Source organism: Corvus cornix, chromosome 3 (genome assembly GCF_000738735.6).
Source record: "Corvus cornix cornix isolate S_Up_H32 chromosome 3, ASM73873v5, whole genome shotgun sequence".
NCBI lineage: Eukaryota > Metazoa > Chordata > Aves > Passeriformes > Corvidae > Corvus > Corvus cornix.
In genome coordinates, this window is record NC_047056.1 from 90,489,211 (window position 1) to 90,511,647 (window position 22,437).

Below are 22,437 nucleotides of genomic sequence, written 5' to 3' on the forward strand. Positions count from 1 at the left end.
GAACTCATATTTTCTGGTATTCTGGAATACTTAGGGCTTGAATACACATGTTTTTTTACATTGCTTTAAAATGCCCATTTTAAAGACTACACTGTGTGGTTTAGCACAGTCACAATTATTCTGATAATATTGTAATTTATACTGTTACCACTTTTCTAGATGGTAAAACCAGTGTAACACCTTCATGTCACTGTAAGTGAGCCTATATTTGGGGTTATGGAAACAACAAAATGTAGATGAGCATGTAATAGACTTGGAAGCAGCACATTTTTGTATGTGAATGGTAAACAAATCTACAGGGTTACGCAGTATTAAGCCAGCTGGAATCAGTGCCCTGGAGAAGTTGACAAAGCCAGAGATTGCTGGGATGTGGGGACTTAGTGAATTTCTCTGTACTGGGAACAGGTTAAGAAAAGGATCTCAGAGCTGTTGTACTAATTCTATCATACTGGATGATTGCACTATGTGAGGTGAGGGGTTTCCCTGAATTTATACCAACTTTTACCCAATGTTTTTGTACCTGCAGAGAGAAAATATTAATAGCAGGCCAGAAGAGCTGTTTAAAAAAAAAAAAAAAAAAAAAAAAAAAAAAGAGGGATCCCTGTGGGAAGTAAAAATGATCCCCATGTCTTCTTAAAGGGTAACGTAAATCAGATGTGAAATGTTAGTATGAAATTATAAGGTAACAATGTGATGTGTTTGCTACTATGTTACTGATTGCTCCACGGATAACTTGAGAGAGTTTTTGAAAGTTAAATGGTTAAGTGGACCTTCATTATTGTAACAGTTTGGTTGTATTTTTAGAGAAGCAGCGGTTTTTTAGAACATAATTCACAATTTAACAGTGGTTTTTGGACATTCTAAAAATATTAACAAATGTTTTTTCAGTAGAAATAATTTTCACTGAGAATAGGATATATATTACTTTTAACTGGGCACTAAGTACATGGAGAGATTTTTTTCTTTCGTTGGGGGGGGTATTGGGGGGAGGTGCTTGGGGATTTCTTTTGGTTGTTTTTTAAGTGAAATGTGGAAAAAAGATCCTGGCCTTATTTACACATTTTGGACTTGGCTTGGAGATTCTGTTTCTGGAAGAATCTCCTTTCTCTCTTCTTTGTGTTTTCTCTCCCTACAGTAAAGATTGGCTGTTTTTAACAAATGGTTTTCTTTGCAAAGAGACAGAATAGATCAACCTTAATATTATGAATTCACCAAATGATAGGCATGTACATTTTAGCACAAACATCCAATAAAAATAAATACATCTGCAGTGAACATGGTAAATTATATGCAAACTTACACTATAATAATAAACAGGAAACAGCAGCATCTGAGTCTGCAACTGGCTTCTCAGGAGGCTTCATGCTTCCAGCTGTGGTAGCAGCTGTGGAGCTGGCTCTGGGACTCCTGCTGAAACAAGCTGACAAAGGGCTGATTACAACATGGAGTTCAGTTTCTGCTTGGATTCATTTTCCTTTAACACACTTTGGTTAAGAAGCGTTTGCTCATTTACCCTGTTTATGGTTTTATATCCTTCACTTCACAGGCATTGCACTGATGTGACTATCACCATTTCTAGTGACCTTGATTATGGGGACCTTATACTGTCTATATCATGTGTGGAACATTGAAATTTGGCATTCTGGAAGAAATTGAAAACTCTCTTCCTCTTCTTTCTCCCTCCCCATCCCCAGAGGCTGTTCAGCACTTTTGTGCAAATTATTACACAGTAAAGTTGTTGTGGGTTTTTTGTTTTTGTTTTTGCTTTTGCTTTTGTTTTATATGCATAGGAAACACTTTAGTAGAGGACTGAGTGATACTCATCTGCAGTGAAATCTGTAGACAGATGAGAGACTGGGTAAACTCTGCCAGGTGAAACAAGTAGAAAACTTCTTTTTATCACTTTTTCTTAGAGGGAAGGATTCTGATTTCATAAAACCTGAGTGAGCAAAACAGCATATACCTGTGTGTTGCTAAAGCAGCTGTATAGATGTGTTCACTTGAAAATCCTTCTTTCCGTCTCTGGCTTCATGGGCTGTTTTCTTTTTTGTGTGCTGAAGATGTAGTTAGGCTATGTCTGGCCTTAATTCAGCGAAGATTTAAGAACATACTTAGAATTAAACACTTCCATTGCAGACTCTACTTTGTGAACTTCCAGATATTTGCTTCTGCGCTCATACTGTGGAGTGTATCTGGTGAATATTCTGAGACCAGGACAGTCTTTTTCCTTATGGTATATTTTTTTCTTTCAGTCCTGCTATCTTTTTAGAAAACAGCTGTATTCTCCAACTTAATTGAATTCACAAATTAAATCCCAGTTGCCTCTGTAATTTATTGCTCAAACTCTTTTTCCTATGCTGCTTTTCTTCACATAGAATCTTGCTTTTTCTCCTAAGAAAAATAGATACCATATTCTTTTCCTTCTGTCCTTTCTCCTCCACTGTCAGAACAGCAGAAGTTTCTTGTCTACTTTCCATCTGTACCCCTTCCACTTGCCCCAGTGACCCCATGTTCTGTTCTTCCTCTTATTTCTTCCCTCCCTTATTCTCTTTCTTAACCTCTCACTGTCCTCTGGCTCTTTTCCACTTGCAATATAAGCAAGCATTCGCCTCTTAAAAATTGCACCTTTGACCCTACTCGGTTCTTCATATCATATCTCATTGCCTATCTCTTCTTCATTCCTAAGCTCATTGAAGGCGCTGTTTAGAATTACTGTCTGGAGACCCTCTTCTGTGATTCCCTCCTATAACTCCTACACTTTGGCTTCTGTTCTTTGCTTGCAACTGCAACAACACTCACCAAACTCCCTGATGACCTACTCGGAAACAGTAGTCTATCCTCATTCTTCTTGATTTGTCAGTAGTGTTTGCTGCAGTTGACCAGACTGTTCTTTAAACTCGTGTCTTCTGTTGCTCTCTGTGGCTGAGTCTTCGTAACTTTCTTCTTTCCAAGCAGTTCTGCAGCATGTTCTTCAAAGTTGTTTCCCCTTTTGGAGTCACATGGGTGGAGGTTTTGGGGCTCTGATGTGGTTGTATTCTCTTGTGATTTTAATGCCCTATGGGTTCTTTCATACCCAAAACTAAAAGAAAAATATAACAGCCAAATTTATCTGCAGATAACAAGCTACCTTTGTAATGAAACCTATTTCCTCGCACTTCCTCTTAATGGTTTGGAAACACACTAATGCAATTAGAAAGCATCCCACTCAGCACTGCCTTAATTCTAGATATCCTGGGAAATACTCAGACCAGACACAATTATCTTCCCTCTTTCACACAGACATGCATGTTTTCTCCTTTCACATGCTGGGCTCTCTGTACCCCACTAGCAGTACTCAGCACTTGTCTGCATATGTTTCAGCTTGCATGTAGTTCTCTACAAATTAACTCAAATTGTGTCTCTTATTTCCGATAAGAATACAGCAAGACCTTTTCAAAAGGAATTCCACAGGGCTTCATCTTAAGCCCTGTGTTCTTCAACATCTTCATAAATGACTTGGACACAGGACTGGAGGGGATACTAAGTAAGTTTGCAAATGATACAAAACTGTGAGGAGCTGTCAACTCCCTCCAAAGCAGAGAGGCCCTGCAGAGAGATATTTACAAGTTAGAGGGCTGGGCAATCACCACCCATATGAAGGGAAGGGGCCAGATTCTGCACCTGGGGTGGGGCAGCCCTGGATGTATGGACAGACTGGGGAATGAGATGCTGGAAAGCAGTGCCTCAGAAAGGGACCTGGCCAATGGCAAGTTGAATATGAGTGGGCAGTGCCCTGGCAGCCAGGAGGGTCACCTGTGTCCTGAGGGACATCAGGCACAGCATCACCAGCTGGGCAAGGGAGGGGATTGTCCTGCTCTGCTCTGCACTGGGGCAGCCTCACCTTGAATATTGTGTGCAATTTTAGGTGTCACAATATAAGAAAAATAGTAAACTATTTGGGGGCATCCAAAGGAGGGCAATGGCAATAAAGATGTTGAAGGGCCTTGAGGGGAAACTGTATGAGGAGCAGCTGAGGTCTCCTGGGTTGTTCAGCCTGGAGGAGACTGAGGGGAGACCTCATTGCAGTTACAGCTTCCCTGTGAGGGGAAGAGGAGGGGCAGACACTGATCTCTTCTCTGTGGTGACCAGTGACAGGACCTGAGGGAAGGGCCTGAAGCTGTGTCAGGGGAGGTTTAGGTTGGATATTAGAAAAAGGTTCTTCATCCAGAGGGTGGTTGGGCACTGGAACAGGCTCCCCAGGGCAGTGGTCACAGCACCAAGCCTGACAGAGTTCGAGAAGCATTTGGACAATGCTCTTGGGCATGCGGTGTGACTCTTGGGGATGGTGCTGTGCAGGGCCAGGAGTTGGATTCAATGATCCTTTTGCGTCTCTTCCAGCTCAGCTTATTTTGTGATTCTGTCCTCTATTTTAGGTCCTCTATTAAAAATGCTTACCCTGATATATGTCTGGAGTGCACTTTACTCCTTTATAGCTGCATTTTAAGTATTTTGCTTTCAAATTTAATGCTATCACCACATCTCTACTTTTTATTCCAACTCATTAAGTGAAAATATTAGATAAAATTCTGCCAAGCTCATTCTTGATGAACTCTACTGAAAATTTGTTCTTTCATTCTCCACAGGACTTTGTTGTCTCTCTGGTAGGAAGTTCTTTTCCTGTCAAATTCTTCAGTAATCCCTATTTTCCCCAGTTTAATATTGAATATCAGATGCCCAGATATATTATATCTACCATATTTTCCTTGTTTAAAATGTCAGTCTAGTCGCAATGGAGTAAGTATGCAGAGTTCATAATCTCAAACAGATTTGTGTATTGTAGTAGGCAGATTCCTCAGGTCACCACATACTTTCATACCCCAGCAGGCCCAGCTGAATTATGTGAGCTCAGGCAAGTTTCTGCTCACTGGTGTGAACCACAGGGAGTATTCCATTGTTCTCTAGATACCTTTTGGCCTGCTTTTACTTTTGTTTGCCCTACTCCATTCCAGATGTCATTCATGCCACATTATCACTACCAAATGCATGTCTTCTTGATCTGACATATGTAGCCATTAGGAACCTGTAAAGATATGTAAGTAAAGGGAACATGTGCACATATGTACTGTACGTTTTGCATTTACTTAGTATTTAGTACTGTTCTTAATCACTTCATAAAAAGGGCTGTGGCTAATATTGAAAATAATTTCAGTAAGTGTATGCAGTCACTAGCTCTAGGCACTGTAGTATTATGTAAAAAGCAATCCTTTGGGTCTGAAGTTTTTCATGCTTAGTTTCATTTGAAAAACTGTGTATGCATAAAAAAAATTAAGGAAATTATCCTGAATTGCTTTTGAGTTATGTGTCACTGAAAATCAGGACAGTGTTTAACTGTTAACAGTAGCTACATTTTTATCTATAATGTAGATATGAAAATTCAGAATTTTGAAATTTAAACAGTGACATCTAAATTGGGGCTGATAGTTAATGAACTCTGTGGCCAAGTTTCAAAAACCTGGTTTTCATAATGACATATAGATAATTGAAATCATGCCTAGTAGGCATCTGGATTAAAATTATGAGCAGGATGTAATGGACCCAACCACTTTTGTGGAAACAAAATTCATTTCCATTTCTTTGTCAGAGCTAATCAAGCTGGTTTTAGATTTGAGGTTTTCTTCATTTTTACTGTTGCTTCTAGTGAACCAGCACTGTACCTTCACATAAGGGATGGAATATGTTCTATGCATTGAAATATGGACATTTTTTTCACAATTTTTCTTTTGCCTGTTACTGATCCTAATATCACATTCTATCAATCAGTTTCTCCTTCAACTGCAAAGAAACAATACATCCTTTACTCCACGGATCTTGACTACATACAAACTGGCATCTATTCAATCCCTTTTGCATTATGCAGTGTATAATTTTGCATTATATCCTTCAGTGTTGAGGAAAGGGAATGATGGGAGATCGATGAAGGCTCTTGTTCTCCTATTAAGCAGTTGAGCAACCTCCCACTGGGACTGGGGCTCTGCAGACCTCTGAATCTGTTGTAAATCCTTTTACGGTCACACTTTTGATTTTGACTGGGTGTTTCTGGTTAGTTTAATCATATTCCTAATCAATTTAAGATAAGCAATTAGAAGTTTAATTAGAATTTCATGCTCTTAATTGTCGTTAAAAAGAGGAAATTTAAACTGAATTCTATGCTAATAGAGCATTAGGGCTGAACAATGGAAGTTTGATTGTGGCTTTCAATTTTTGTGCTTTATGAAGCCAATAGCTGCTTAGGGACACAGTTTGGCTTCTCAGTTTCTTCTTGTCCCAAGGCATACCTAAATTACAGCTTGCAATGGAGCTATAACTCTTCTGGGGCACTGGGGCAGAAATGCCAGTACAGAGGGAAAGAGTGTGAAAGCTTCCTCATTCACCACAGTTCTGATAACTTACATCCTCATCACAGTTCTGATGAGATGGTGGGATTGTCAGAAGTAGTTTGTGTCCATGTGTTGCTCACTATGATCTGGGTAGGTAGTACAAGGAAGAAAGTGGTATCTTCCTCTAAATACCTTGTGAGGACAAGGCAAGGCAAAGTTTGAGCTGGATCTTGCAACTTCAGAAGGAAACACCAAGAAAAACAGTCTGCTACAACATTGTTAACTTGACTGCATTGCCAGTCCTTTACAACTTGTGACATATATTGAGCATAAGTAAAGATATAAATCGCTGTTCTGTGATCTGAAAGGAAAATTGATAAACCTTCAGTTTTCATCTGATGTAATTTTAACTTTTCATTCAAATCTTTATTCTACATTGACTGGTTTAAATATTCAAAATTATATTTAACCTATTTTTTTAATGTAACATGGATGAATACATACATATATATGTATATATATGTGTATATATATAAAACAGAACATTGTGTGTTCTTTTTATTATAGGTATGTGTCCTGTGCCTTGGGATGCCCATATGAAGGAAATGTCATACCAGAAAAAGTGGCAGAAGTAAGAGTGAATTTCTGGCTTGTCTTTTTGATGAATCAAAAATACATTTTAAAATGTCTATAAGTAATTTTCTCTAGTTAATCATAAAAAGATCTTTAATGGGTAAAATTTAAGGAAAACAAGCAAAAAACATAGCTAATGCTAAAATTTGGCGCATAACCTCACTTAACCATATACAGTCAAATGTGAGAAAAATAGCATATTTTGATTGTTATCAGTCATGAGAAAAAAAATATTATGCACTATTTCCTCTAGCAAGAAGGTAAGAAATTGCTTAAGGAAATAGACTCAAGCACATATGTCAGTGAACTATGTTGTACAAGAGAGTTTCCAGCACAATTTCTTGCTTTTAAATCCATTTTATGCTGGAATAAGCATACTGTGTTGTCTTTGGGCTTCTGGTGAGGGTCATGTGATTGACACATGAACCAAAACTCATCCCCAATATGACTTCTTAAATTGCTCTACTGCCATGATGGTGTAAGTTGCACCTTCCCTCCCTGCCCCTTTTTCCCATTTAGAATAAAAGATAAGGAAGAAGAAATCTTAGTCCAGCCTTTTTTTCCCAGCAGAGAGATGAGTGAAACACAAGTGTAAAGTTTTGCAGGAAAGCAAAGAGGGCATCAAAGCTTAAATGGACAATAAAAAAAAAAAGTGGAGCAAAAATTCCAAGAGGCTTAAGGCAGAACATGCTGGCCTTCCACCTAGAGACAGACTTGTCTTCTCTGTTACACTTAATCACATATTTCTGTTGATCTAGCAGAATATCCAAACCATTACTTTTTAATTTGTAGCACTAGCAGCTAGTCAACAATTGTCTGATATATTATGTTCGGTGTGGGTGGTTTTCAGGTCCTGTTCTCCTGCATCTTCTTCTAGTATACACTCCAGATGGAATTTGTGATAATACTTCTCCCATAGCAGCCACACATACTCAGACTCTTTGAAAATAAAAAGCTAATTTGGAAGGTACTCAGTATTTCTAAATTTATTTGTTTTAATATGAAGTGAAGGTTAGAAATGACACAGCTTTAGTTAGAGCAGTGATGACATACTGCTTACCATGTCCCCCAACAGGCTTCTTTACATGTGTTGCTTGTTTTTTACCGACTCTCCTTGCACAGAAGAGCTCCTTCTCAGTTTGCCAGTGGGATTGCTATTTAATGTTCCAGACCTGCAAACTTTTACTCATACTGCTATTTTATTTTCTATCTTCATCCTAGTAAGTGTCTTCTTGCATACCTCTATACCACTGTGGATGTGTTTATGAATAAAAGCTACTGCATTAATTTTTTTAATTCCATCCCTGATTCAGCAAGCACTGATGTACATCTGATGAATTTTATGTAAATACATCCAGAGAATCAGCATTATCAAAATTACTGGCTGAGTTGCTAAACTCTTTCAGAGGGCTGCTGCTCTGGTCATCATCTTTTTGGGATGGGAGCATTTTGACCCCCTTGACTGTGCATTGCAATCAGCAGCTACAATTGAAAGGTTTAGGCAGTTTCTTCTGCAGTCAGTAACAGTGACCGTTTTAATTTTTTTTTTAAGAAAAAGATTTTTTAACTGAAGCAAAGGCAATTAGAAGAGGTGGATTATTTCAGACTACATGCATTATTACAGACTGTTGCAGACTAAATTAATTTATGGTATATTAGATACATAACTGCCTTACACAGTTATCTAGAGTGCAAACTTCAGATGCTTTCAGACTTCTGGAATCTATCAGATATATCTGTATGGTTCTTTTTTTAAAACAAACAAAGAAACAAACAGTTATCATATTCTAAAATAAATTGTATAGTCCTATTTTATTACTCTGCTGATTCTTGAAATGGAGTCACTGCTTAACCATTTATCATTTTGTGGTTTGAGAATTTCAAGTTTAGGCAGCTAAAGCTTGAAAGTTGTTGGAAGCACTGTATAACATCCTTGAAACCAGTTGTGTAATCCATTATCTTCCTGTCATGTGCTTGGCTGTTTTTATCTTTCTGTCTGCTTATTTCTCTCCTTAGCTTCCTTTTAACCTAAAGCAGTGAATTAATTAAATTAAATATTATCCAGGACATATTCTGATCAACCTATAGAAAATGTACCTACTCGTTTGAATATTGTTGGATCATTAAAATTTCCCTTACAACACAAGAACTGCAGGTCTTTGCATTGTTAGTTGCTTAAAATAATCTGTAACTGGATTATGACCTTTTGTATTCACTATAAGAGTATAGTTTTTGATATTATTTCCAGGAGTAGGACCATTCACGTGCCTAAGAGGTTGCAGTGCTGGTTCACCAATTCCCATTTTGATCAATGCTTGGTGTCAAGGCAGTGTTCTCAAGGGGAGTAGCACAAGACTCATGCATAGTAAAACTGCTCAGTGGTGCAGAACACAGCCCTGTTCAATCAACAAAGCTGCAAGCTCATAATCACATCCCAATTACATAGAAAAAACAGTGTGTTCTCTTCTCCCTCCTCCCAAAAATCCACATTGAAAACTTACAAAAACATAACAGGCTGCCTTCTACTATGGTAAAATAGCAATTTCAGTACAAAAAAACCTCCCATTCAGCTTCCAAGTATGCTTATTCTTATTGAAATTAAATATAGATCTCTTTCTAAGGATCTCTTTAAGGTTAGATCATGACAAGTCAGTGATGATGCTCAGCTCATTAGCAGTTTCACCCTCTGTTCTTCCATCTTTCAGAACTCTGTATTCAGGAAGCTGAAAAACCTAAGGACTGAGCATGAAAAAGAAGTTAATGCAATATGATTTCTAGCAGTTTATATAGTCCAAGTTATAACTAAAATGCTCATCTAGAAAAACTCTGAATCATGAATTAAAAAGAATGGGGGGAAAATGCAGTACACTTCTTTGCCCTGATCTTAAAGAAACACTAAGGTTTGAGGTTTAACTGGATATAATCCACCACTAGCTGCAGATGATCCTTTTTTTTCTTACAACAGTAGTCTAGTTAAAATGCCTGCCATGTGTTGATGATATAAAAATATGCTGTGAGATTAATCCCTTTTGCATTCCAGTGAATGTCCCTTTCTTATAACATGTGTTGAATTTATGTGTATATAAACCGGGGAATTTGACTTCAAACCACAGTTTTACCACGTTTGCAATAGTCACAGCACTTCCGAGCCTTAAACAGGATGATCCAGACCATTTGAAGTTCTTTTTCAGCTGTTCTTTGAATTAAGTGAACAGTAATATTAATCCAGCACTTCCGAGACTTCTGGTGCAGCACTTTGTCAGCTTCCTCAGACATGCTCATAGCAATCCCACTGATGAAGTCCTGGAATTGTTTTAACAGCAGACTGCAGTGCAACTGAAGATGTCTTGGAAAAGGGTTGTATTTTTTCATTTCTAAACAGTTAATTTCTAGACTGGGATTTTGTTCCAGTGGAGTGGTCTTTTGGGATCTTTCATACACAGTAGGGAATCCTAAAGGGGACAAACATATTGAGCAGCTGAAAATAAGGAAGAACCTTTCCAAATAAATCCAACAAAAATAAGATGGGGAGTTACTGCATTCAATTCCTGAAGCAATGTTTTCAGTAAAAACATGATTTTGTAAATATCCAACAAATAAATCCAACAAAAATAAGATGGGGAGTTACTGCATTCAATTCCTGAAGCAATGTTTTCAGTAAAAACATGATTTTGTGCTTCTGAATGTGTTTCTCTCCATGCAAAAATTATGGAGCCAGACCTCCGTTCTCAGCCATGCAAAAAACTCCTCAAAGATGTAATTCCTGAAATATTTAGGGCTCTACTTACATAAGTAAGACCTATTTGTATATGGTTTTGTTGCATATTAAGAAAAATTTTAAAATTTAAGGACTAGAGTGGTTAATTAAGTTGCAGTTTTGTTTTCTTAGTATTTTAATGTTTTGATTTCATGAAAAGCAAGTAAAATTAATATTTCAAGATTAGTATTGACTGCAGGATGTTAACATTTCAGTTTTCATTGATTTTTTAAGTGCCAAAAGAAAGAAAAAACAGGCTTTTTGTTAATTATTTATTATCTTAGTTGTCTCTATGTAATATGCAAACAAAAGGACAGGTCTTTACCATGTGCAGTACATGGAGAAAACCAAACAGCTGGGAAGTCTCCAGAGAGAAGAAAATGTTAGGAAAGAGCTTGACAGAAACGTAATTCATAATGTTAAATTTTTGCTTATTTGGATTCTGTGGGAGAATCAGAAAGCAAGTTTTTGATGGATTTGACTTGGTTGGCTGTTCCACGTACAGAACACAGCAGAACTATAATTTTAAAATAAGAGGATCTGTGGGATGTTCTTCAATGGCAGTTTTCAAGAATGAATATAGGGTGTCTGGTAAATAGATCCACCTCAGTAGGTCAAACCTAAAACCTGTACAGAAGTATGCCCTTTATAATGTATGTTCTTGACCCTGTTTATACTCTTTTATCTTGACCTCTTGGTGTTTTTCGGTTTCTAATCAGGTATCTAAGCGGCTGTACAGTATGGGCTGTTATGAAATCTCTCTGGGAGATACAATTGGTGTGGGGACGCCTGGAAGTATGAAAAAATTGTTGGAAGCTGTTATGAAAGAAATTCCTTTGAGTGCTCTTGCTGTTCACTGTCATGACACATATGGCCAAGCATTAGCCAATATCCTCACAGCCATACAGGTAACTTTGTTTCTCATTTTATGTATACAGTAGTAGGATTCTTATTTTAATTCAATCTGCAATTTTAAAAAATCCTGCCATTAAAGAAATCATTAGAAGAGCAAAAAGGCACTCACTAAACTTTAGGAAATTATTGCTCACACATCAGATTGTCTACTGGTATTATTGCTGTTGGTTTTACCAGGAAATGTCAAACCTTATCTATTATTTACCTTCAATTCCATACAAAATCACTAAGAAACAGTGATGATTATTACATTTCACTGACATTAGATTCCAATTTTCTTTGGAACAGCTGTATGTTTTTTTCCATTAAACTAAAACTTCAATTTTACAGGTGTGTCAAATATAAAATTGAACAATGCATAATTACATCTTGATTTCAGATGGATAAATCTAAAATATTGGTAGTTATGTACACAGAATAGTCTAGATAATTTTATCATTGTTCATATGCCTTCATTATTCTTTTTTCTTTATCAATTATACCTTCCAAGTAAGATTAGCAACAACTTTATATCTTATTTAATCAGCTGTGCCTAAATAATCAGAGTTAATTTCCATAACAGATTTTTCCCCTTATGTTGACATATTTTTCAGAATAGGACACAATGCAGAAAAAACAGACTGCAAGTTCTAATGTAGCTTTTGTAAAGATATAATCTTGAGAAATATCTTAATATGCCTTCCTACGGAGAGCTACTTTTACTAAGTGTTACAGAATCAAAAACTGTTTACAAATTGTAGTCCTTTATTGTTCTATTTTATACTTAATGGCATCTTCTGTTTCCTTGAAATTCAGGCAGTCATTCTGAAGGTCAAACTTTCCTTTGTCTGACTTTTTATTTTGGTAGAGCTCATATTATGTTATTTAGATACAATTGTGTCAACAGTATTAGTGGTATAAGCCACAAGAAGGAACAAGGAAAGTTTCAATATGGGAATCTGCAGGTATTCAGTGAAATAAACAATGACAAAATCTGGTAAAAAAGGTTATAACTTTTACTCACAACATTCCCTATTCACCCTTACTCACTTTCACTGTTGCAAATGTGTGTGTATGTACCATGGGATAAATAAATTGCTAATTTCACAGTTAGCTTCAGTTGCAGATGCAATACCTAAAAGCATGAAAACCCCTGAGCATGGGAGGAGTTGGCCATAAAAATACTTGAAGCATTGTTTTTCAAATCCTTCCTTAAAATGATTGCTGTCATGGTGCCTCCTAACACTGAACAATGGCTATGATTTGTTAACTCCAGTATTTGTTGTGATTCTTGTCCCATGTTTACCTCTTGCTCCTATCTTTTTATTTAGTTCTTAAACCAAATGTGTAAAAGCTAAAGGTATAAAAAACCTCTTAGGTACCTAATGTGCAGTTTAGGATAACTAAAATGCAAATTCAAGAGAGCAAAAGACTTAAAAAGAAATTCCTATGCAACCTTCTCAGATTTCTGGGAAGCCAGGGGTGCCTGAGACCCACCAGAAAATTTCCCTCTGTGCTCAAGGTCTCCTACAGTACATGTCTAAAGGTGCAGTGGTTTTGGCTGAACCGAACTTGTCATAGAGTTTGCCAAAAGTCCTTGATGAAGCAGGCATTACACAGTCTCTCTGACTGGCTTTGTGCAAGCAGCTCCTTGGCTCATTTAAAGGAAAGTCCCCAGGCTTTTGGATCCTCAAACAGGTCCTGCACCTCACAGCATCCTTTCTTGTCTCTGGTCAAAAGAACAAGGCAGCTGGCAGTGAATTATAGCTAAGCAATACTCCTAAAACAGGACAATTGCAGGTCGGCTGTGTGGTGAAGTGCTAAAGCCAGTGGATCAGAGTGGCCAGGCCACTTCTAGTCCCTGCTGTTGGGCTTGCCTGTGCTTTCCTTTCTGCCAAAGATACAGGAATGGCAGAGCACTGGAATAAAACCCCTTGTCTTCAACTCAGCTTCTGTTTCCTAAACCAAACGCTTCTCAGAAACAATTCCTTTGCCTTTCCCCTTTATGGCTCTGTGTGACCGACACAGTATTTCATCAAGAGTGAAATGTGTTTGGAGGGTCATAGAAATAATAGGCTACAGTTATTGTTTGAAAACAAGTTTAAAGAACATTCAGCAGACAAATTACATTCTTCCTAAGACATCTCTGAACAACCTCGGGTTGAGTATTGTTGTATTGTATATTGTATTTCCTAAGAATTAATGAATGGCAGCTGGAAAGCCACAAATCACTCTGCACTAATTCAGGCATTGCTTCGATGGGAGATCTCCTAGGAGTGGAAAGAGTTGCTGGTGATTCAGTAAGTGATTTTTTATACAGATCACATTGTTTCATGCAGGATTATACTGCCCAGAATATTTTCTTTCATTTGGGGCTGATCCAAGGTCATTTAGAACTGACAGGCCATATCTGTATAAGAAATTAGCAGGGCAGTAGTCTTGCAATTTTAGTACTCAGTTTTATATGTGTTGTTTTAGCAAAAGGATAGGTAGTGAAAGATGGGAGAGAGATTAGCCAACTTTTAAAGCATAAGTAATTTTTTGAATTGCTGAAGTGAGTAATACAGATAGAAAGGAAATTCACTTTCTTTTATGAAAAGAGTCTGTATAAAAATGTGAGGAACATGAGGTGATGCTTCAGAACAAACAAGTAAACATTTAAAGTAGAAACATGACTGGCTCTTGGTTACATGGCTTAATATAAAACTACCAGAGTGTAGAATTTACCAAAGAGACAATTCAGAAGATGGGAAGTGATGTGGAGATCTAGTTAGAGGTTATGGTATTTTGAGTAAAGTTACATGTGTGGGTTAGCTAATGTGACAAACACATAGTGTAGCTGAAAGAAATAGTAAAACATTTATAGGAAATTGTTACAGACCTCCAAGGAAGTGTAAAAAGATGGGTCGGGAAGCTTCTTTCTGGAGAGGCCCTGGAGATCCTCAGATCTCCACTGATCTAAGGAGATTTGAGTTTCATTGACAATTGACTCCCATTGTTCGTATAGAATGGGTATGGAAGGGAAAGTTTTTGATGGAAGCGTTAAAGAACTCTTTTCCTGTAAAGCTTGTGTAGTTGCCAGAAATAGATTTGTCTGTCTTTATAACATATATTCAAACATAAGAAAGAGTATGCTAAGAAGCAAAGAGGATATTTGTCTGGCTGTGATACCTTAATAAATGAAACAATCACATAGGAGTCCCATAGAATTTTATCAAATTCAAATTGCTATCCTAATTCATTAAAATGAACTGATCCCTACAGTACAGGGATCAAATTCTAACTTAAAGAAAACAAGTATAAAACTCTAATGACTTAGAAGGACCAAGGATTTTTACTACCTTGGGTAATCATTTTCACCTTATTGGACACAATGAGATGAATGAGAGCGATTACTTGCCAAATGAAACTAGTTTTTATTAATTCTTTCTTTTTACAGAAAACATGAATTTTGAAATAAAATCCTTACTTTAGTACCAGAAACAGAATTTAGCAAGCCTTTAATTAAAGTTTCAAGGTTCAGACTGCAAAATCCAGATTTGTGATTACAGGTTTTTATTTCAAACATTATAATATATCCCCTTACAGAGAGTTTAAAATATTTAATAATATTTTATTAATTTCTTTAAGATGCTTGAATTTTAAAGATGAAATAAACTTAAAAGAAGAACAAATCCAAATAAGACTGGCTGACTGCTTACCTCTTCCCCTCATCACTTAACTAAATTGATTCTAGCCTCTTGGTGTATGCTGGAGACACTAACCAAACTGCATATTTTTGTGCATCCAGTTTACTTATGTAGTAAAATCTAGGTTCACTCAAAGCTACTCAGTTTTGTTCTGGCTGTTTTAACTGCCAGAACCAGGAGAGGAATCTGAGCATAGGTGCTGAAGTTCATGGTTTATGAATTTACAAGCATCATTTTGTTAGAGGAATCGAGTTCTCAACACCCAGCAGCACGAAATGGTAGAGCCTAAGTGACTAAAAAACCCCTGTGTTTAAAATTCCCTCCTCTGTGATTTACGTGAATTTCCATGGAAAACATGAGATAAATTTTCCACCCAAAACCATCTCCTAGATGTAGCTGTCCATCTTGTCCTTTTTATTTTTCAAATACAGGATTTGGTTTTTATGGCTATTGAACTTGCTTGAAGTCACAAGCTGTCACGACCTCTTTCAGGTGCAGGTTAGAGGCCAGCTTGTTGCTGAGATCTCTTGTCCAGGAGCTGCTTCCTACTAAGGATCCTCAGCGCAGGCTCCCTCTCCTTCATTTGGCAGTGGCTTTAAACCTGAAGCTCTAGTGCTTGGCCCTTGCCCAAGCTACTCTGCAGTAGCACTGCAATTGCACTTGTACCGTCTTGTACCTCCCTGATTCTCATTCTCATCCTCATCCTCATCCTCACCTGCTGGCTTGACTTACTGGCTTACCCTCAGACCTGGCTGATCTTGTCTGATCCTGGTTATTGTCTCCAGACCTGATTCCAATATTGAATCTCTGACTCAATTTCCTGGCTTTGTTTTTCTGGTGATGTTGCCACCACTGCCTACCTGGCTGTGACTCTTGGCCCCTTGCTTGCCTTCTTTTATGGAGTAGTCTGTCCTTGCTGCTGTTTAAGACAGTCAAGTCTTTAGAGAAGGGACTGGCAACCAATAACTTGAGCTTTAAAGATGGCTTTTAATGGTGGGTAGTGGAGTGGGTGCTAAGAGTTGGCGGGTCTCATGTGCTTGGAGCTCAGCTGGAGGCTGTCTTGCAGAGGCAAGATATTCATACTCCGTTAAATTTAGAAAGCATTTTGTGGTGTCTGGGTGTACACAAAGCCCTAACAGTTCTCCAGTGTCAGCTCTGTTGGTAAAAAAAGACTCAAGAAAGCCTGAGAAATTGGTGTTGGTATCTGACAGCATTTAAACATCTCTTTCAGGTGCCAGATTACGTTTGCGGACATCTTCCTCTTAAGTTTTCAGACCTGCATTTCTGTGACTGACATAAAAGAATATACCTGTAATGCCCATAATGATGAACTTCCAAATAAATATATCATATGTAAGAACATTTCTCTATTAGAAAATTCACTTAACATTTGTATCCTGCAGTCAGTTCTTTCACATTCCATTTGTCTGGCATATTTTAGTAGATACCCTACAAGGATGAGGACTCATCCTAGCTTATGCCAGGGAATGACTAGTAGTTACAGCTAGAAGCCAAGCAAGTTAGAGAAGCTAAATAAAATAGAGAAATGATAAAATAAAATAATGGTAAAATGGCACGAAGGTATGGATAGAAGTGGTGGAAGGCTGAAAGGGAAAAAGGCAAATGCATGTGTATAGTAAATCCAGATAAATTGTTTCAGGGTTTCTGCTGGTGATTTATTACCTTTTTACTGAATTACACATACAAACGTGTACAGTCACTGTTTAATCTCTTGATATAAAAAGAAGTGACAGGATAATTTTCTTGAAGTACAGTTTTACAAAACTATGTTGTAAAAAGTTATAAGCCCAATTCCTTTAGTTTAGTTTTCATGAGATTTATGTACTGATCAAGAAAGAAAAAAAAACCCCAAACAATACTGTATTATTCTTTATTTGTAAGCAATGCTCTTTTTTTATTTCCCTGGAAAGCACAATCATCCAGAGCTATAGTGCAGTACAATGAATTGACACTTCTGTTTTAAGGCAGAGAAGATAGATAAGCAACTATGAAAACATGTGAAGCCTTGCTTGTACTCATTGTGCTAGGAATTTCTCCTATAACAGTGCATACAAACTTTTTAGCTGAGGAAGCCAGTCCAGCCACATTTGTCTGTTGCACAAATCAAAAAAAACTAGTTTTGGGGAGTTCAATAATAACTGACAAAATGAACTTGTAGGTATTGATCTGCCAAAATTCTTGCTTCAATAATGCATTAAATGATACTAGTATTTTGGGGTTTTTTCAGCAGTGTGCTGGGGCACTCACTACCTGGCAATTAAATTATTCATATCTGATCTAAATTTTAACAGAGCAAAGAATAGTCATGACAGTTCAGTTAAAATTTCAACACAGTCTTACAGACTATTTTTCTAAGCTAATAGGGAGGTACTGTATGGAATTAAGGAGGTACAGGAGACAGGAGGCATAGCATCTTGGCTTGGCTTTTTCTTTTTTTTTTTACTTTATTCGTAAAACAGAAATAAGGCTTATCTCTTAGTTTGTGAAATGCTAGAAAAAAACCAGAGGAAGATCATCAGACCAGTACAAATAGTTTTTATGAAGATTTAAAACTAATTTTTGAAATTGGAATTTAAAAACAGAATAGATTTCAAGTTTTGTGTAGAATGTAATTTTTAGATTAAAAAAGCTAAGGTATCTGAATAAGCAAATGATCAAAATACATACATGCCTAATCAAATTATCTGAGCCCTGTAACCTTCCTTTTCTTTTACCCTGCACAACTTGGCACTCTGAAGACATTATGTAGCACAATGTGAGCGTAGGAGAGACTTGCCATATGAAGCATGCACATATTTGGGAATATTGAAAAAAAAAATCAATATTTTTGAGGAATAGCATAGAAATGGAAAGGCTTCAGTGCACCTCACAAATTTGCTTTTCTCTGCTGTTTACAAATATATGCCAGGAAGCTGCAGAAGACTTAACAGAGATCTCCAGAAACTAATTTCAAGGTTCAGATAGGGAAAAGTTACAAAAAAATTCAGCTTGACTGAGAATAGCTGTACAGAATTCAGGAAGGGCTGGTCATGCTTCAGTATTTTGCTGGAATTCTTTGAGGCAATCACTGCCAAAGAAGACAAAGGATGTACAATGGCCATCATATGCTTTGATTTTTCAGAAAACAATTTGAAGTGTTCAGCACTGGAAGTTAATATTAAGGTGTGGAGGCATGTAATAAGTTGAAAGTTGGCTAAATGGCAGGAAAAAAATGGAATTATGAAATGGAATTTCTTTAAGCTGGAAAGCACCCATCAGCAGGGTTGTGGATATATTGTTTTGTGGGTCTTAGGTTTTCCTGCTTAAATGAATACTTTGCAATACCATAATGCTCATGTTAAGGGCAACTGTTTTAACTTGTAGAAATTAAATTTTTTCAAAGTTCAGATTTCCATTGTGAGAAACAGGATAGCTAGCACAATTTCTAAGTGGAAATCTGTGTAATATTCTAAAACATGCAAAAGAAAATATTTGAGATCAAACATAAGAGAATGGGAATACACATAATTTTAGGTAATGCAAGAAACTTTTTTACAACATGCATGTTCTTTTAAATAAGGGTATTCCTAGATTTCTACTTTTGGATTTTTCTAAGAATTAAATTATCCTGGGAACTTACTAGGTATTTTCTGGGTTTGAAAGTACAAACAGTACTTCTGAATTATTTGTTAGCAAACTAGGAGAAGTGTTGGCAGTAAAATAAAATTCTTTAGAAAACATCAATTTGCCTTTTTTTGTTTCTGTTTCCTTTTATTCTCCCTTCCCTGTGGAAATGACATAGCACCTAGCTAAAGCTACCACTTAAAAAAGCAGATGTTGGAGACAAAAAAGTACGTGATATTAGGAAAGAATGTGAGTAGAACTGTTTGAGATTGAAAGCTAACAAGACAGGTGAATAAGACTCTATTTGAAAGCAGATAAGTTGGGGGGGAAATGGCAGGTGAATTATGAAAGAGTACCAGGCTGCAAAGTACACATTTTCTTCCTCTGAAGAGAACTTAAAAAGAGGGTGTCTACTTTGAGAAAGTAGAAAAAAACTTACCTTTGATCGAATAATATTGCTACTGTGAGCAGTCAGCTAGTTACTATTGTAAGTGAAAAAATGTACTGCACAAATGAATAAATCAGACCTACATATGGGAAGAAAATGAAAACATAGGTGTTCATGCTCAAAATCTGACAGATGTTTTCCAGTATTTTGTCTCTCTCCTCTTTTTTTTTTAAAATACATACTAGTTTTATGTTGTTGCCTGTAATATCAGCAAGATAAGAAATCAAGCAAATGAACTGGCAGCTCTACTCCTGCTCTTTTCTCAGATCAGTACAAAAGAATTAGCAACCCTAGTTTTACTCTTCTCTCAGATCAGTACAAAAGAATTGGAAACTGTATTTTTATTGCTTTCTGCTGCTTTTTGCAGAATGTGCATAGTATGCAATTTCTTACCAGCTGAATGTTTTTGACCCCTTTCTTTATGCTTCAGAAAAACTTGACAGTCTGAGAGTCCACAAATAAATTAATCATTGCTATTATTCTAACTGTTACAGTATAATTGGGGAAGAAATTAAATGGTAGGCTTTGTTTTAAGATTCTTATCATTTGAACATTTTAGGATAGGAAGGGGAATATATTTGTTATTGTATATTGAAATAGCAGTGAGAGTTCCTGAGGCAAAGATTTGTTTACATGCATATACCAGTAGGTATTCTGTATGTATGATTTTTTTGTGGGTTTTGGTTTTTATTTGAAATGAAACTTAGCATACTATAAAGGATTAACATATAAGAGAAATCTACATTGTTTTAGCTGCCTGTAATATGCCGACTGGATTCCAGAAACTTTCAGCCCTAGTTACTGAACCAACAAACCTCAAGTCTAAGTCTGTTTCAGGGTACTAATCAAAGAGATCCTTCATCCAGTATAGATTAGTCTCATCTTCAAATTACCTCACTAGAGCTGACTTGGGACAGTAGACACGACTTCCCTTTGGTTTACAATCGAACCTCAACTGTCTTCTAAAATATTTTTAAACATTTGATTTTCACATGCAAATCTATGCATCTTTCTTTATATCTCTGAAAATTCACACATACTTATCACTCTATGTCTAAATGGAATTTGAATGGAAAATCATTGTAGCAACTATACAAATAAAATTTGAAGTGTTTTTTGTTTTCAGTCTTAAAAGCAAAGATCATTTCTGTACAAACATTATTGAAAGTGTGTATTTATAAAAAAAAAAAAATAATTGGGCCCAAATATTTTTAGCTCTTTTTATGTGCTGGTGTCCTCCTTGCATGCTTCTACTTTTTTTTCTTGGAATGCTGTTTTATTGTGTCTTTCCTAATTACATCTTAAATTATTTAATTTCTGAGTTTCCCATCCTGTAAGTGGCATTCATTTGTACATTTTATTCTTCAGTGTCAGTGGTACGTTCCAATTAAGGCTTCATGATAATTTTCTGATTCATTAAATCTAGAATCATTAATACCATACTGATTTGGTTGATCAGTACCTAAAATACATTTCTAATATTGTTTTCATTGCTATGCATCTTTATACTCTTGTGAATGCACTTCTTCCTATGCAAAAATAAACAGATTCAGAGAATTTACTTTAAATGATTCTCTGGTCTTCATCAGATTCAGTTCTGGTGCATCTTTAGTTGTCATATCTGGAACTACAGTATGCAAAAGGGAAAGGAACTAGTATTAATAAGATATGAGGAGACAATTCTGGTTTTTTCACCTTTTACCAGATTACAAGAAGCTTGCAAAATAGTGCTTGCAAACAAGGCTCACACGAAATAGCATAGAATATAATTTAGCTACAAAATTAGCAGATTATAGGTGCTTTTTAGGGTTATACTCCACACAGCCTGTTAGTGTCTACCTCCCCTTCAATTTGTTCTCCTTTGTAATGCCTTTTTGCCATTCTCTGTCTCTGTCTGTGCTTAAGCAGAGTAAATATCCTGCTGGCAGCCCACTGGCAAGAGGAAAGAATGACATGAACAGAAACCATGCTCCTGCATTCACCTAATCCTAATGTTTTCCCTGGCACTTATGTTAATTTTTTTTCTCCCTTTCACTATTTTCCTAGTCATTGTTTGATAGTTGTAAGTCCACATGGCCTGAGCAATAGTCTTTTTACAGACCTCCTTTTATCATCCCAACTGTGTCTTGTTTAACTTGACTATTTAAATGGCTAAGAGTCAGCATCATCCAGTTCTGAAGTGGATTGGGCAGTAATCCAGGTCTTTTTGTTAGAGACAGACATTCATCTCTTTGGACTAGAAACAAATTACTTCCAAATGCTGGAAATGTAAGAAGCCTTAAAAAAAAAAAAAATAAAAGGGTTTCAGGTGTTTATAGAACAAATTAGTATAAAATAGTTTTCAAAATGCTAAGCCACATTTAAAATAAATATTTAGTGCTTTTAGAAGCTGTGAAAATACAGCACTAAAAAACTGAAATCACTGATCTTTAGCATGCTTAAAAAGTATTGTTAGGGCATGCTGGTGTCAAATTCCTCATGTATATTTCTGTTGTGCCTTGGATTGCATGCATAAAAAGTAGTATTTTGGGGTGTTTTTTTGCGTGATCGATAGTGACTGGCTGTAGGTTTCATGAGATGACTTCCTGCAGCAATCAGAAATTGAACTGATAACTGTTATTTTACAACAGTGTTTGATTCAATTCCTAAAAATCAAAGTCTTGATTATCTAGATGACTGGAAAATAAAGACTTTTCATTGGTCTGAAGATTGTTTCTTGTGCCTTATTCAGCATTACATAAGCACTCTCTCATTCACAGAAAGACAAGCTAGTTCTCCACAACTGTTACTTGTCCCTTTCAGTTTTATGGTGTCTTGCTTGTCTCTTCCACACCTTCCAACTTCCACAACAAATGAAATGGGATTTCCACAAATAAGTGTGCTACACAACTGGCTCATCTCAGAACCCATCCTTGCAAGCCCATCCTATTCTTCCTTCTCAGCACCCCTGCCATAACATGCATTTCTTCCTCAATTGCTATCTCATCAGCAGCCATGGTAATTTTAGAGATGAGGTTGTATGTCTGAATAGGGTTT

General features: G+C 36.6%; 1 protein-coding gene across 2 annotated transcripts in view; it reads left to right on the forward strand.

Annotated features, from left to right (window-relative positions):
• HMGCLL1 (3-hydroxymethyl-3-methylglutaryl-CoA lyase like 1) overlaps positions 1-22,437 on the forward strand; it is a 77,872-nt gene that overhangs the window by 36,314 nt on the left and 19,121 nt on the right. The window contains exons 6-8 of one of the 2 annotated variants that reach the window (XM_039568754.1): positions 6,924-6,987; positions 11,466-11,654; positions 16,561-22,108. In XM_039568754.1, the coding sequence (XP_039424688.1) occupies positions 6,924-6,987; positions 11,466-11,654; positions 16,561-16,623 (316 nt within the window). In that variant the 3' untranslated portion in view covers positions 16,624-22,108. Of the gene's footprint in view, positions 1-6,923; positions 6,988-11,465; positions 11,655-16,560; positions 22,109-22,437 lie in introns of those variants that run through there. The other variant, XM_039568753.1, reaches the window with a different exon arrangement.